The sequence below is a fragment of the Gadus morhua genome, chromosome 8, assembly GCF_902167405.1.
Source record: "Gadus morhua chromosome 8, gadMor3.0, whole genome shotgun sequence".
NCBI lineage: Eukaryota > Metazoa > Chordata > Actinopteri > Gadiformes > Gadidae > Gadus > Gadus morhua.
In genome coordinates, this window is record NC_044055.1 from 12,443,994 (window position 1) to 12,461,450 (window position 17,457).

Sequence of the window (17,457 nt, forward strand, 5' to 3'; positions counted from 1 at the left end):
TCTGGATTCACTGAGTGTCTCTGTGGGTGAAAGCGTCTGATTAAAGACTCTCTTCATTAGTTCCCTCTTCCTCCCTATTCATTGTTCCATTATTTTAAGGACCTTAACCCTGCCCCCCAGCCTGAGGGTCTCCCCCAGTGGGGGTCAGGTCTCCCCCAGTGGGGGTTAGGTCTCCCCCCGCCTGGCTGACAGTCTCCCTAGCGGGGGGGCAGGTCTCCCCCAGCCTGGCTGACGGTCTCCCCCAGCCGGGGGTCAGGTCTCCCCCAGCGGGGGGTCAGGTCTCCCCCAGCGGGGGGTCAGGGCTGTAGGAGACAGCGTTCTTTGGCTGTGTCTCTGGGAGCGGGGGCTCCTGGTAAGGTAGAGGAGGAATGCTCTTGAAGGTTGACCTCTCTCAGTACACAGGCCGGGGGGCCTCCGCTCGCAGCGCCAGAGCTCTGCAGCAGAGTGGTGCCACGGTTCGCGGTTTACGTTTACTGTTGGCTGTTCTTGTGCAGTTGATAATCTGAATAGTCAACGACTGAAGAGTATTCTCGCCTGAAATATATTCTGGAACACGAAAACGTCATGAAACAAACTAGAAAGTAAAAGAAAGTTACAGTTAGCTCATTCACTGAACAGGTATCATATTTATCAGTTACAGTTAGACTATTTCACAGTATAATAATAATAATAATTGATCCTTTTTTTATAGCGCTTTTCTAAGTACTCAAAGACGCGTATAGCATGTTTCATATATATATATATATATATCCGTTACAGTTGGCTCATCCACTGTATATCATGTTTCATGGATTGTATTAATAACATCTAAACACGGTATCTCTGACAGCTTCCTGCCCTTATTTCGAAGAATGTTACGACAGCAGCAGAGAGCGTGGTCGAAGTCAGAGTTTCATAGTTTCAGGAAAACACAACGACTGGCGTGTGAAGGTTAGCCTAGCTGTGGTGGGCTGCTAGCACCTTGCTACCACAAGCTAGACGTGTGTGTGTGTGTGTGTGTGTGTGTGTGTGTGTGTGTGTGTGTGTGTGTGTGTGTGTGTGCGTGCGCGTGCGCGTGCGTGTGTGTGTGCATTCAGGACATAGTTCAGTAGGATGGATAAGGTTTCAGTGAACATCGGGATCACTGTTTAATTCCCCCCCTCACCCTGGGCGTGACCTCTTGAACCCTGTCCCCCAGACCTCCTCAGCTGTCGGTTGAAACTCGTTGGAAACTCACTCTGCCTGTAATTGATCCTCAGAGGGTTGCTGGTTCAACACCCTACTGTCTTCTCCTCGTAAGTACTTGCTTGTTCCTCCTAGTTCTCCTCCTCCTCCTCCTGTTGAAATCAGGAGGAGGAGTTGATGGAGAACGAGGAGGAGGGTTTGTGGAGAAGGAGGAGGTCATGAAGGTAGAGGAAGAGTTGAAGAAGTAGGTGGAGGAGGTGGAGGAGGATGAGGCGGTGATAGAGGAGGTGGAGGAGGAGGAGGTGATAGAGGAGGAGGAGGAGGAGGAGGAGGACAGGAGAGGGTAAAGCTCCAGAGGTCGTTGAGCTCTCTCGGGGGGGCAGCAGAGGAGCTGATAACGTTTGGTTCAGAGGCCTTACGAGACTAACGGTACGACCCAGTCACTCAGGGTCGGAGGTCAGCGGTGGTGAGCAGGAGGCAGGGGGGGTCTGGCGCTCTGGCGTGGGGTCGTTGCGGTGGTGGTGATCTCATCAGACGGGGCCTCTGTTAATCTCTTCACGGTCCCAGTGAGACGCCCACCTCCCGGGGAGCCTCAGCTCGGACTGAGCCATGAGACGTTGTCACCGTTCCTTCAGAGGGAGACGCTTCCAAGATGGATACGCTGCTTTTATCTCCACGTCCCGCGAGGGAGGGCACAGGCTTCCCCTCCCTAAAGAACCCGGGAGCCCCCCCCCCCCCCGCCCCTTCTCTTCTTTTGCCATGACAACTCGACGATGGTCCGAGATGTCCGCATAGCAACCCCCCCCCCCCATCATCCACCCCGTCGTAACAAGTGGAGAAGGCCGCAGCACGGGAACCCGCGTTACGATAGGATGAATGACAGGACGGGGGCGGGCCGGGAGGGTAGCCTAGTGTTGAACCTGCTTATCCCCTCGTCGATTGAAAACAGTCCTTATAGCATGGTGTAGCATCGTATCCTAGTCATCTTTAGTACATAGCATGGTGTAGCATCGTATCCTAGCTATCTTTAGTACTTAGCATGGTGTAGCATCTTATCCTAGCTATCTTTAGTACTTAGCATTGTGTAGCATCTTATCTTAGCTATCTTTATTGTATACGGGGAATGGGTTAACCTAGTGATTGTTAGCACTTGATTCGATGAACATCCTTACTGAACCAACAGCGATATATTGTTTCTCTTTCTTCTGACAAATGGTCTTATTGTTAGTCGCTTTGGATAATAGCGTCTGATAAACGCCCTGAATGTAAATGATCGAATTGCTCCATGATTGGTTTGGAGTCGACCAGACCAGTGTCTGTCCGCCCTCAACAACAGACCCCTGGGTTCTGGGAACACTGGATTCTGGGTCTGATCCCCGAGGTCTGGTCTGTAGGCCTCGTGGAGCTCGCTGACCTCTGACCCCTGCTCCTTGGTGACCTGTCTCTGGGTCGGCCGCCCCAGGAGTGAGGCTGGGTGCGCAGGTTGGCAGCCGGCCGGAGAAGAGCAGGGTGAGGCGTCTGTTTGGTTCTCTCTCGTCATGATCTGGTTCGGCGGGTGCTTCCTGGTTTGGTGATCCCGGGGCCTCTGATTGGTCGGGACGCGTCAGGTGCCCCCATGGCATTGGAGCATCAGAGCAGAACAAAGATTAGGCTTCAGGAAACGTTTTGTCAGTGAGTGACAAAACACCTCAACCTCCAGCAGACTCAGAGGTCTGTAACACGACACCCGGCAGGCAGTTAGAGTCTGGAGATTAGCACTCAGGTGTGCCCGTAAAAACCTGCATACTACGCAAACTCTCACTCTCTCTTGCTCTCTCTGACTCATAAAATTTTCCTCTCTCCCTATCTCTCTTGTTTTCTTTCTCTTAGATCGAGTTATCTCTCTTATTGTTTTTCTCCCTCCCTCTTTTTTTGCTCTCTGCCTCTTTCTCATACTATTTCTCTCTCTCTCTCTCTCTCTCTCTCTCTCTCTCTCTCTCTCTCTCTCTCTCTCTCTCTCTCTCTCTCTTCCCCCCCCCCCCTTGTCCTCACAAGACTGGTGTATGTGTGTCATGCTCTCTCTGAAGTTCTAAAGGTGTGAGCACTACTTGGGGCGTGGACACCTCGAGGGGCGTGGTTCCCTCGAGGGGTCGATGAATGACAGCTCTGTGTGCAGAAACCAAAAGTGCTTTTGTTCCTTTCTCTGACGTCACCGAGCGACGGGAACAAGAAACATCACTACAGACTGCGGCCGGCTGTGTCAGGGTTAGGGTTTACAGGGTAGGTTATGGTTAGGGTTACAGGGTAGGTTATGGTCAGGGTTACAGGGTTAGGGTTTACAGGGTAGGTTATGGTCAGGGTTACAGGGTTAGGAGCGGGTTGGATGTGTTCTGGAATACTCCTGATGGTGACCAGCCATATATGAGGGATCTCTTAATCCAGAAAACACACACACAGACAGAAAGAGAGATTTAGCTAAGGAAGCTCTGTGTGTGTGTGTGTGTGTGTGTGTGTGTGTGTGTGTGTGTGTGTGTGTGTGTGTGTGTGTGTGTGTGTGTGTGTGTGTGTGTGTGTGTGTCTGTGTCTGTGTCTGTGTGTGTTACTCGTCTTCCCTACAAGGCGCTGGTTCGATGCTGAGTCATAGTATTCTACTGACTCACCGTTCTACCCTCCGCACACCAGCCAGCACATCCACCTCCCTTCCTGCTTCCTGTCAGCTCAGTCTTGGTCTACTGTGATTGGTTGAACACCCTCTGAGTATCGACCACAGCTGCCAGAGCTCTGCTCTCTCTCTACATAAATCAACATCCTATCACCAAACCCTCTGAACAACATCCTATCACCAAACCCTCTGAACAACATCCTATCACCAAACCCTCTGAACAACATCCTATCACCAAACCCTCTGAACAACATCCTATCACCAAACCCTCTGAACAACATCCTATCACCAAACCCTCTGAACAACATCCTATCACCAAACCCTCTGAACAACATCCTATCACCAAACCCTCTGAACAACATCCTATCACCAAACCCTCTGAACAACATCCTATCACCAAACCCTCTGAACAACATCCTATCACCAAACCCTCTCTTCCTCTGAACAACATCTCATCACCAATCCCTCTGTTCCTCTGAACAACATCCTATCACCAAACCCTCTCTTCCTCTGAACAACATCTCATCACCAAACCCTCTCTTCCTCTGAACAACATCTCATCACCAAACCCTCTGTTCCTCTGAACAACATCCTATCACCAAACCCTCTGTTCCTCTGAACAACATCCTATCACCAATCCCTCTGTTCCTCTGAACAACATCCTATCACCAAACCCTCTGTTCCTCTGAACAACATCTCATCACCAAACCCTCTGTTCCTCTGAACAACATCCTATCACCAAACCCCCTCTTCCTCTGAACAACATCCTATCACCAAACCCTCTCTTCCTCTGAACAACATCTCATCACCAATCCCTCTGTTCCTCTGAACAACATCTCATCACCAATCCCTCTGTGAGTCCGGCCCCCTTCAGATATTCTTCTGAGCGCTTGAAGCCGCCCGTTCCTCTGGCTTGAGGTTCTAGACATGAGGGTCCGCTCGGACACGGTCCAGAACAGCTACTCTCTTCCCCCATCAGCCCCACCACGGCCCCCCAGAAGAGGTCCTCGTCCACGTAGAACTCTAGCGGGCCGGTTCAGCAGAAATTGAGTAAATGGTGGAACGGTTGTGGACTGGTCAGTGGAACTGGAGTGGAAGCAGAACCCGGTGTGCGGTTCTCTGTGGGGGAGAGGGAGGGAGAGCTGATGGGTTCTGCAGGCCGGTGTCCTCATCAGGGTCAGACGGTACCTCCTCCTGCTCTTGTTCTGACCTCATCCCCTGAGTCGGGTCCATGTTGTGGTGATGGCGGACGAGGGGAGTAAGACTGGTGGGTTTCAGTGAGACGGGGGGGTTTCAGGGAGACGGGTGGGTTTCAGTGAGACGGGGGGGTTTCAGGGAGACGGGTGGGTTTCAGTGAGACGGCCGGGTTTCAGTGAGACGGGTGGGTTTCAGTGAGACAGGTGGGTTTCAGTGAGACGGCCGGGTTTCAGTGAGACGGGTGGGTTTCAGTGAGACGGGTGGGTTTCAGGGAGACGGGTGGGTTTCAAGGAGACGGGGGGGTTTCAGTGAGACAGGACCGTCAGTACACCACGCTGATCAACACATTAAGATCTTCTCAGTTTCCAGCTGAAGGGGTCTGGGTTCGATCCCCAATGTCCAGTCTACCTGTAGGCCTCCTGTGACCTGAAACCTACCTGCTCCTTAATGACCTGTCTCTGTAATGTCTAACCCCTACCTGCTCCTCAATGACCTGTCTCTGTACTGTCTAACCCCTACCTGCTCCTTAATGACCTGTCTCTGTACTGTCTAACCCCTACCTGCTCCTTAATGACCTGTCTCTGTACTGTCTAACCCCTACCTGCTCCTTAATGACCTGTCTCTGTACTGTCTAACCCCTACCTGCTCCTTAATGACCTGTCTCTGTACTGTCTAACCCTTACCTGCTCCTTCATGACCTGTCTTACGGTATAACCCCTACTTGCTCCTTAATGTCTGTTAAATGATTAGAGAGTAGCTAGCTTATGGAAGACTTGTCCTATAGCTGTGGGTACAGTTTCCTGTTTCCTGTTTCCTGTTTGCGCTGAAGGAAACTAAACCAACCAAGAGAAGACAGTCGAGTCCCGGTGGTTAACGTGGTTAAAGTGTTAACGACCTGGTTAACGTCTTAACGTGTTAAACTGTTAACTAGAGCCTGTCGATAAAGGATTTTTAAGGCCGATACCGATACAAGTGATTAAAAAATCAGATACTCCGATATATCGGCCTATATATATTTAAAAAAGAAATTCCAGAAATGCGTAACAGATTTCCCTAACATTGGTTATTTGTAGTTATTTATGAGTCCTCACTAAAATATTAAGGTAATGCAGTTTAAAAATAAACTTTATTTTATTGTTGTATTGTCAGAAATGTAGAAAAGTAAAAATCAAAATGTATTAAATTTCTGATAAATAAAATGTATAAAAATACAAACTTAAGATGAAACTCAAAGTCCTTTGAACAAAAACACAGTGACCAAAAAAATATGAATAATTAATCGGCCGATACCGATAACTTGGAAAATGTCTAATATCGGCCGATAATATCGGCCCGCCGATAATATCGGCCCGCCAATATATCGGTCGGGCTCTACTGTTAACATGTTAACATGTTGATGTTTGTTCTCCTTCTCCTGTCTTCTTCCTCTAGGTCCATTTCCCAGACGTGGAGCGAGTGGAGTGGCTGAACAAGGTACTCAACTCACAGAAGCCCCTCCTACTTCCTCTCACGACGCCCACACCCACCCACCCTACAGAACCCCTCCCACTTTAACTTCAAACCACGCCCACATCCATCCAGCCTACAAAACCACTCCCACTTTATATTAAACACCCACCCACCTATCCTACACAACTCCTCCCACTTTGTGTTCAAACCCTGCCCACACCCACCTTACCTCAAAAACCACACTCTCCCAATCCACGCAATCCCTTCCACTTCCTCGTTAAAGCCCGCCCATACCAACACAAACTACCTGACTCCACCAACTTCTCCTCTGGTTCGAACCCAGTCAATTTATTACAAATCAATATATCAGTTGAACTAGTCGTTCTTTACTTCTCTCTCTCTCTCTCTCGCTCTCTCTTCCCCCCCCCCCCCCCCCCCTAAAACAGACGGTGAAGCAAATGTGGCCGTTCATCTGTCAGTTTGTGGACAAGCTGTTCCGGGAGACGATCGAGCCGGCGGTGCGGAGCGCTAACCCCCACCTCAGCTCCTTCTGCTTCACCAAGATCGACCTGGGGGACAAGGTAGCTACCGCTAACAGCGCTAGCGCCAGCATGGCACAGCTAACAGAGCTACCACTTGCCCGCCATAAGGCTAGCCCGGCATAGCTAACGGCTCTACCGCTAGCCCGCCATAGCTAAGACCCGCCTGCAAGCTACAAACCATGACCGCTTCCCACCATCAGTGTCGCCAAAGAGACGGATTGGAGATCTTCCAGATGTCCACTTAGAAGAAGCTACCACTGCTTACTACCAGTATTTCGATTTTAATCAGACCCTTACTTACTTTTCCCTGTCAACAATTCCAATACTTGTGATGTAATACAATCATAATTTACATAAATGATACCAGTTGTGTAGGAGGGGGGGGGTGCGTCCGTCTGTGTTTGGTTTGCATGTCAGGTGACTTCTGAGCAGCCATGAGCTCCAGGGTTTTGGTTAACAAATGCTAGCATGGGCGTGACATTAGCTGTGGACCCTCCTCCATGTTGGTCTCCTGGCAGCGTCCCCCCAGGGTCCAGCAGTCTGAGGGGGCTGTTCTGTGCCCCCTCTACTCATCTTCATCTAGGGCGTTTAGCAGACGCTTTTATCCAAAGCGACTTACAACAAGTACATTAGTAAGAAGAAAGTTAAACAACAATATAGTGCGTTCGGTACAGTGAGGATGTTCATAGAACCAAGTACCAAGCACTAACAATCACTAGGTTAACCCGTTCCCCGGGTTAACCGGTCCGGACCCGCCCCTGAGGACCGCCCACTCAGCGTCCTCACCGGTTGGTTGGGGGGGGTCCAGGGGAGACCTCCTTCTGTAGAGCATTCCCCCGTGCCCTCCTTCAGAAGGACTGGACTGCATTTATACAGCGCTGTTCTAACCGGTGGCCACTCAAAGCGCTGTCAGTACTGCCTTACATCCACCCATTCATGCACACATTCACCCATTCATGCACACATTCACACACCGACGGCGGTGTCAGCCACGCAGGGCGACAGCCAGCTGGTCAGCAGCAGTCAGGGTGAGGCGTCTCGCTCAGGGACACCTCAACACTCTAGCTAGGAGGAGCCGGGGATCGAACTAGCAACCTTCCGGTTACCAGCCAACCCGCTCTACCTCCTGAGCCTCGTGCTGCCCCTTTAGGGTCTGGGTTCGCTCCTCGGGGCCCCTAGGCTGTCTGGGATCCTCCGTTAGCACGATGGTTGACCTCTGACCTCTACGGCTCGGTGGTGAACACAGGGAACTGCTGGTGTCCCAGTCCGCAGAGAGAGACTGAGTAATTGATCTGATCGACTGAGTGATCCTTTATTGATCTGCAGGCTATCAGGGTGAACGGAGTGAAGGTGTACACAGAGAACGTGGACAAGAGGCAGATCATCATGGACCTGCAGATCAGGTACACACACACACACACTCATATACACATATGCACACACAAGCACGCACGCATGCATGCGCACACGCATACACTCACGCACGTGCATGCACACACGCATACACTCACGCACGTGCACGCACACATATAAACACACACACACACACTGACGCATATACACACCCACACTGACGCATATACACACCCACACTGACGCATCTACACACCCGCACAGACACATATACACACACACACTGACACATTTACACACCGACACATATACACACCCGCACTGACACATATATACACACACACACACACAGGTGTATATACACCTTCATGTATTTCCGTCCAGACGGCACCAGCTGCTCTTTATCATTGTTGGTCTGTTTGTGGTTCCATTGTGGGTCTGTTTGTGGTTCCATTGTTGGTCTGTTTGTGGTTCCATTGTTGGTCTGTTTGTGGTTCCATTGTTGGTCTGTTTGTGGTTCCATTGTGGGTCTGTTTGTGGTTCCATTGTTGGTCTGTTTGTGGTTCCATTGTTGGTCTGTTTGTGGTTCCATTGTTGGTCTGTTTGTGGTCCCATTGTTGGTCTGTTTGTGGTACCGTTGTTGGTCTGTTTGTGGTTCCGTTGTTGGTCTGTTTGTTGATCCATTGTCAGTCTGTTTGTTGATCCATTGTCAGTCTGTTTGTGGTTCCATTGTTGGTCTGTATGTTTATCCATTGTTGGTCTGTTTGTTGATCCATTGTCAGTCTGTTTGTGGTTCCATTGTTGGTCTGTTTATGATTCCATTGTTGGTCTGTTTGTTTATCCATTGTTGGTCTGTTTGTGGTTCCATTGTTGGTCTGTTTGTTGATCCATTGTCAGTCTGTTTGTGGTTCCATTGTTCGTATGCTTGTCGTTCCAGTTTCGTCGGGAACACGGAGATCGACGTGGACATCAAGAAGTACTACTGCCGGGCCGGGATCAAGAGCATACAGGTATGCAGCATAGCATTAGCATAGCTGTAGCATTAAGAGCATACCGGTATGGTAGCATAGCATTAGCATAGCTATAGCAGTAAGAGCATACAGGTATGCAGCATAGCATTAGCGTAGCTGTAGCATTAAGAGCATACCGGTATGGTAGCATAGCATTGGCATAGCTGTAGCATTAAGAGCAAACAGGTATTGTAGCATAGCATTAGCATAGCTGTAGCATTAAGAGCATACAGGTATGGTAGCATTGCATGAGCATAGCTATAGCACTAAGAGCATACAGGTATGGTATCATAGCATTAGCATAGCTGTAGCATTAAGAATATACTGGTATGGCCGCTAGCTGTAACATAACATTAGAATGGCTATAGCATTAAGAGTATACAGCCGCTGCTCTGAGCCCCAGGGGGCTGATAAAAAGGTCAAAGGTCAACTGCTGTACTGTTGGCACAAGATCAGGTCATGTTTACTGAATTCATCAAACTGAGGGAGAGGGAGCGGGGAAGAGAGAGTGGAAGAGAGAGGGGGGAGAGAGAGGGGGAGAAAGGGAGAGAGAGGGGAAGAGGGGGGAGAGAGGAGAAAGGGGGAGAGGGAGGGAGGGAGAGAGCCTACCGTTTAATTGAAAAGTATATTTAGATGCTATCCAGGCCAGATGATAAAGATAGATCTTAATGAACCTAAATGTCTCCATTCTGCCGTCTCCTCCCAGAGGAGGAGGAGGAGGAGGACTGTGTTGGTTGTTCAGAGTCTTCATCGGTCTTCTCCTGGTGCTCCTCACAGACCATCAGAGCCCCACTGGGGACCAGCCCTTAGGTCTTCTTCACTCTGGGACCCAGCCGGGCTTTAGGGGTCTTTATCTGGTATGGTGTTATAATGTCTTTATCTGGTATGGTGTTATAATGTCTATCTGGTATAGTGTTATAATGTCTATCTGGTATAGTGTTATAATGTCTATCTGGTATAGTGTTATAATGTCTTTATCTGATATAGTGTTATAATGTCTTTATCTGATATAGTGTTATAATGTCTATCTGGTATAGTGTTATAATGTCTATCTGGTATAGTGTTATAATTAGAGCTGTCAAGCGATTAAAATATTTAATCGTGATTAATCGCATTAATGTCATAGTTAACTCTAATTAATCGCGATTAATCGCAAATTCTTTTTCTATAATAAATATCCCGTGATTTTTTTGTCCCATAATTCTTCTCATTTTAATTCTCTTATCAACATGGTGAAGTGCATCGGCTTGCCTTGTGCAAATGATTTTTTATTGATAACAACATTGGCACATACACTGATCAAAACAGGACGATACAAAAAAAGAGCCTATAGTGCAATTAAACGACTGCTTTGAACAAATGTCATTTGAACATAGCAGTCAGGCTACTGCTTCTTTGTTTTGAGCCCAAAAAAAAAAAAGTTTTTTTTTTTTTTTAATATAAAATAATTGCGTTAATCGCGCGATAAAAAAATTAACGCCGTTAAATTTGCTTTGCGTTAACGCCGTTAATAACGCGTTTAACTGACAGCTCTAGTTATAATGTCTTTATCTGATATAGTGTTATAATGTCTTTATCTGGTATAGTGTTATAATGTCTTTATCTGATATAGTGTTATAATGTCTTTATCTGATATAGTGTTATAATGTCTATCTGGTATAGTGTTATAATGTCTTTATCTGATATAGTGTTATAATGTCTTTATCTGATATAGTGTTATAATGTCTTTATCTGATATAGTGTTATAATGTCTTTATCTGATATAGTGTTATAATGTCTTTATCTGGTATGGTGTTATCATGTCTTTATCTGGTATGGTGTTATAATGTCTATCTGGTATAGTGTTATAATGTCTTTATCTGATATAGTGTTATAATGTCTTTATCTGGTATAGTGTTATAATGTCTATCTGGTATAGTGTTATAATGTCTTTATCTGATATAGTGTTATAATGTCTTTATCTGGTATAGTGTTATAATGTCTTTATCTGGTATAGTGTTATAATGTCCTTATCTGGTATAGTGTGTTATAGTGTCTTTGTCTGGTATGGTGTTATAGTGTCTTTGTCTGTGTAAGGTGTGTTATAGTGTCTTTGTCTGGGTATGGTGTTATAGTGTCTTTGTCTGGTATGGTGTTATAGTGTCTTTGTCTGGTATGGTGTTATAGTGTCTTTGTCTGGTATGGTGTTATAGTGTCTTTGTCTGGTATGGTGTTATAGTGTCTTTGTCTGGTATGGTGTTATAGTGTCTTTGTCTGGTATGGTGTTATAGTGTCTTTGTCTGGTATGGTGTTATAGTGTCTTTGTCTGGTATGGTGTTATAGTGTCTTTGTCTGGTATGGTGTTATAGTGTCTTTGTCTGGTATGGTGTTATAGTGTCTTTGTCTGGTATGGTGTTATAGTGTCTTTGTCTGGTATGGTGTTATAGTGTCTGGGTAAGGTGTGTTTTAGTGTGCTGCCGTGACCCTCTGATTCTCGAGGTTCTAAAGGTTGGTTCTAGCCCCTCTCTCCTGCTCTCTGCTCTGTTGACCATCGGTCGGTCTGTGTGCAGCCCGCCTCTGTGTTGAGGGGTAGTGTTGTGTTCGACTGTACGTAACCAACGGTAACCAGGGTGGACCAGACAGGGAGCTGGTCTTTCACCTCGCTTTGGGCTGATGGGCGGACTGTGTTTGATTACTCTGGTCGGTAACCTAATATGGCGGTGCAGACAGACGTCTGCGACGGTGACTCATTCTCTCCTCCGTGCCGGCCAAACCACCAGGAATCTGGAGGCTCCACCGAAGACGGGATGTTTTTTCAGCACGTTCTGCCTCTGCCGGGAAAGTGGCAGTAAATAAGATAATGAACCCAGATGATATCTCAGGGTCGATTAGTTTGGAATGGGTCTTTATTGCTGGTGTGGAATGCTGCATAACCCCCAAACATTAAACCACACCCCCTACACATTAGACCACACCCCCTACACATTGGAACACAACCCCTACACATTAGACTACACCCACTACACATTAGACTCCACTCCCTACACATTAGACCACGCCCCGTACACATTAGACCAGGCCACATGCACATTAGACCACAACCCCTACACATTAGACCACACCCTCTATACGTTAGGCCCCATCCCCTACACATTATAACACACCCCCTAACATCAGACTCCGCCCCTAACATCAGACCCCAACCCCCGACCCTAACATCAGACCCCGCCCCTATCATCAGACCACACCCCTAACATCAGACCAGTGTTTGTTCCCTGTGGTACCAGACGATTACGAGAATCGTTTTTCTATGATTTATGCTCCCATATGAGGTGTTCTGCGAAAGGTCTGGATGACCTGTTGTGGAACACCTAAAGGTCAAAGGTTCGGAACTGCACCGTCAGACCCCACTATGTAAGAGATAATGTATAGAACGCCGGTCATTATCCGGAAAATGAGCCCCGATAGGGCGAACAGGACACTGACGCACAGCGGAGGTGTCTTGCTTCGCCCTGAAGGGGCTTATTTTCGATAATGACCGGTGACGTTCTATACATTATGCCGCTTATTACACGACGGCTACTTGCCAAAACGAAAAAATAACTTCACATGGTGTATTTTTACAATTTATTTGTTACCAGCATTCGTATTGTTGATCAGCTGAGAAATAGTCTGCCAAAGACGTTGACGTTGCTTAGCAACCGAAGACGCTGGGGTTGACAAGTTACCGGACTACTTGCGGAGTGATACCAAAGACATCAGACGTCATTAGAGGCAATAAGTCCTTGGTTTTCCTTGACAGCGGTCAATTATACTTAGCAACGGTGAATTATCAAATATAATTATCAAATATGATTCACCGCCGGAAGTTGTGAAGAGCCCATGCAAGTGAGCGGAACGTTCCACGCATTGAGAAGACCCGTGTAATAAATGTACATAACACAGCACCCACTGACCGTAGACCACACCCCCTTAGACCACACCCTCAAACAACCTCAACTGTGTGTGTGCGTGTGTGTGTGTGTGTGTGTGTGTGTGTTTTCAGCTCCAGGGGGTCCTCAGGGTGGTGATGGAGCCGTTGCTAGGCGACATGCCGCTGATTGGAGCGCTGTCCGTCTTCTTCCTCAAGAAACCTGTAAGTAACCTCTGACCTCTGACCCCTTATCTCTGAAACCTGTGAGTAACCTCTGACCCCTACCCTCTGAAACCCGTGAGTACCTCTGACCTCTGACCCCTACCCGCTCACAAGTGTTTGGGGGGGCGTGTCCAGAGTGATTGACGGGTTCCGTGGGGGCGTGTCCAAAGTGATAGACAGGTTCCGTGAAGACGCGTCTAGAGTGATTGACAGGTTCCGTGGGGATGTGTCTAGAGTGATTGACAGGTTCCGTGGGGGCGTGTCTAGAGTGATTGACAGGTTCCGTGGAGGCGTGTCCAGAGTGCTTGACAGGTTGCTTCGACTACTTCAGTCCAGTTGGTCTCCAGTCCAGATTCAACTCCCATCTCTATTCCCTGACCTCCGTTTCCTGTTTCCTGTCCAGCACGCCCCTCTTATCTCCATACAGGAAATGAATCTGACGAAGAGGAAGTAGGTAATCATCATTAGAGGGGGTTGGAGAAAGGAGGGGGTTCTCCGTGAGATGCTCTGGTCCTCTGGGCCGCCGCAGGGTTCAAGGAAACACATCCTGATCCTCAGAACATCTAGATCCATACATCTAGATCCATACCTTTATATCCTCTTGAACATCTAGATCCATACATCTATATCCTCTTGAACATCTAGATCCTCTTGAACATCTAGATCCTCTTGAACATCTCTAGATCCTCTTGAACATCTAGATCCTTAGAACATACATCTAGCTCCTCAGAGATAGAAACAAACGCACTCTCAACCACTGTGTGTGTGTGTGTGTGTGTGTGTGTGTGTGTGTGTGTGTGTGTGTGTGTGTGTGTGTGTTCTGATTTTGTGGTCGATGCCAGCTAGTCTACAGGAAGCACCCAACACGCGAATACACTATCTCTCTATTTTGAGCTTTAACTTTAACATTTTCCAACATTGTGCTTCATCACACACACACACACACACACACACACACACACACACACACATACACACACACACACACACACACACACACACACACACACACACACACACACACACACACACACACACACACACACACACACACACACACACGCATCACTCAGGCATGCTATGTTGACATAATTTCGCCCCATGTTTGGTGTGATTATTTTGGCAACAGGGTTGGCCTTATATGGTTGTGGGCGTACTTCTTTAGCAGCCATTCAGGACTGAGTTACTTCCATTACTTCACAGAGGGTTTATGATTGAATCACTTGTCAGGGGCGTGGAGGTAGATAACCTGATTACCGGCTGGTCCTCGCTGCTCTCCCAATGTGAGCCATCTCACTAATGGAGGTTGACTTCTGAGAAGGCTAACCCAATCATCCCACTGTAGCCATGAGCTCTCTGTCCGGTGAAATCCATCATGCTAGCGTCCGCTGTAGCTTCCATGCTAGCGGATGCTGTAGCTCCTATGCTAGCCGCCGCTGTAGCTTCCATGCTAGCGGCCGCTGTTGCTTCCATGCTAGCGTACGTATTTAAATGTATTTAAATGACGTTATTAATGGGGGTTTGATTTCTCTCTCTCTCTCTCTCTCTCTCTCTCTCTCTCTCTCTCTCTCTCTCTCTCTCTCTCTCTCTCTCTCTCTCTCTCTCTCTCTCTCTCTCTCAGTTGCTTGATATAAACTGGACGGGCCTTACAAATATGCTGGATATTCCCGGTATCAAGTAAGTACACGCAGACAGACAGACAGACAGACATACGTACAGCTGTGTGTGAGATTGTCAGTAGTGTGTGTCTGTGTATGGTTTTGCATTTTCTAGCCTGATACTCAATGTTAGCTCCTCTGGCAGGTTAGCTAGCTACAGTATGTACTTTACTACTACTTTACAAACTAAATATGTATTACAGTGTTACTAACGCAGGGCATCATCCTGGGTTCTGTTGTAGTGTCGTAGATTAGCTTTGGCCTGAAGCACTAGGATACAAACATCGGATGACGCTGGTCTGTATCTCTATCTGTGTCCTATTCAAATAAACCGTAGATGGATAAATAATGTGTCCACTGTAACGACATTAGACTAATAAACCTGATCACAGCGACACACTTACCAGTACTACATGTAGTACTAGTAAACATTTGTACTAGTACACTGGTAGTATTAGTACACTGGTAGAATTAGTACACAGGTAGTACTAGTACCCTGGAAGTTCTAATATACAGGTAGTACTAGTACACAGGTTGTACTAGTACACTGGTAGTATTATTACACTGGTAGTACTAGTACACTGGTAGTATTATTACACTGGTAGTACTAGTACACTGGTAGTATTATTACACTGGTAGTACTAGTACACTGGTAGTATTATTACACTGGTAGTACTAGTACACTGGTAGTATTATTACACTGGTAGTACTAGTACACTGGTAGTATTATTACATTGGTAGTACTAGTACACTGGTAGTATTATTACATTGGTAGTACTAGTACACTGGTAGTATTATTACACTGGTAGTACTAGTACACTGGTAGTATTATTACACTGGTAGTACTAGTACACTGGTAGTATTATTACATTGGTAGTACTAGTACACTGGTAGTATTATTACACTGGTAGTACTAGTACACTGGTAGTATTATTACATTGGTAGTACTAGTACACTGGTAGTATTATTACACTGGTAGTACTAGTACACTGGTAGTATTATTACATTGGTAGTACTAGTACACTGGTAGTATTATTACATTGGTAGTACTAGTACACTGGTAGTATTATTACACTGGTAGTACTAGTACACTGGTAGTATTATTACACTGGTAGTACTAGTACACTGGTAGTATTATTACACTGGTAGTACTAGTACACTGGTAGTATTATTACACTGGTAGTACTAGTACACTGGTAGTATTATTACATCGGTAGTACTAGTACACTGGTAGTATTATTACATTGGTAGTACTAGTACACTGGTAGTATTATTACACTGGTAGTACTAGTACACTGGTAGTATTATTACACTGGTAGTACTAGTACACTGGTAGTATTATTACACTGGTAGTACTAGTACACTGGTAGTATTATTACACTGGTAGTACTAGTACACTGGGAGCGGCGACCCCGCCCTCCACTCGCTCTCCCTGTCCGACCTGTTGGAGAAACACACACAGTCTCTGTGTGTGTGTGTGTGTGTGTGTGTGTGTGTGTGTGTGTGTGTGTGTGTGTGTGTGTGTGTGTGTGTGTGTGTGTGTGTGTGTGTGTGTGTGTGTGTGTGTGTGTACACCAGTAGAAGTCGCATTCCAAAAGGAAAACTAAATTATGTCCAGACAACAGATTACAACATTCATACAGGCGTACACCAAATACCTCTCTAACTACCCCCACACAAACACACACACACACACACACACACACACACACACACACACACACACACACACACACACACACACACACACACACACACACACACACCCTCTGATGTCCGAGTCCAATCAGCTGCCACCGCCCCTCCCAGGGCATGCTGGGAAATGCCTTCAACAAGTCGGGCAAGAAGGTGTTCCAGATAGATATGAGAGCGAGAGAGAGAGAGAGAATTCCACTAGAATGTGAGCCACGCCCACTCTGCTGAGTGTCGCTGAGCAGTGCTGCCCCCCGGTGGAGAGAGGGCAGAATGCAGCTCACTGGGGCTATGCTATGCTAAACTACACTACACTACATAAACCTAACTACTACACTACGACTCTGCTGCACTAAACTACACAATACGAAACTACACTACTACACTAAACTAAACTACACAACAGTACAACTAGACTAGACTATTGTAGGTTAGCTCCAAGTATCCACTCAATGTGAATGTCTAATGAAGACTCTCTCCTTCTCTCCCTCTCCCTCTCTCTCTCTCTTTCTAGTGGTCTATGTGACTCTATCATCCAGGACATCATCTATGGTTACCTCGTTCTCCCCAACCGCCTCACCATCCCTCTGGTGGGCGATGACCAGCTGGCCCAGCTCCGCTTCCCCCTCCCTCAGGT

The 17,457-nt window shown here is 47.1% G+C and overlaps 1 protein-coding gene across 6 annotated transcripts in view; it reads left to right on the forward strand.

The window, feature by feature from the left end:
• The window catches only part of esyt2a (extended synaptotagmin-like protein 2a), a 31,726-nt gene that overhangs the window by 1,112 nt on the left and 13,157 nt on the right, over positions 1–17,457 (forward strand). For all 6 annotated transcript variants that reach the window (XM_030363540.1, XM_030363536.1, XM_030363537.1 and 3 more), the window contains exons 3-9: positions 6,434–6,475; positions 6,898–7,032; positions 8,320–8,396; positions 9,284–9,356; positions 13,381–13,470; positions 15,092–15,147; positions 17,335–17,455. In XM_030363540.1, coding sequence (XP_030219400.1) covers positions 6,434–6,475; positions 6,898–7,032; positions 8,320–8,396; positions 9,284–9,356; positions 13,381–13,470; positions 15,092–15,147; positions 17,335–17,455 — 594 coding nt within the window. The remainder of the gene's footprint in view (positions 1–6,433; positions 6,476–6,897; positions 7,033–8,319; positions 8,397–9,283; positions 9,357–13,380; positions 13,471–15,091; positions 15,148–17,334; positions 17,456–17,457) is intronic.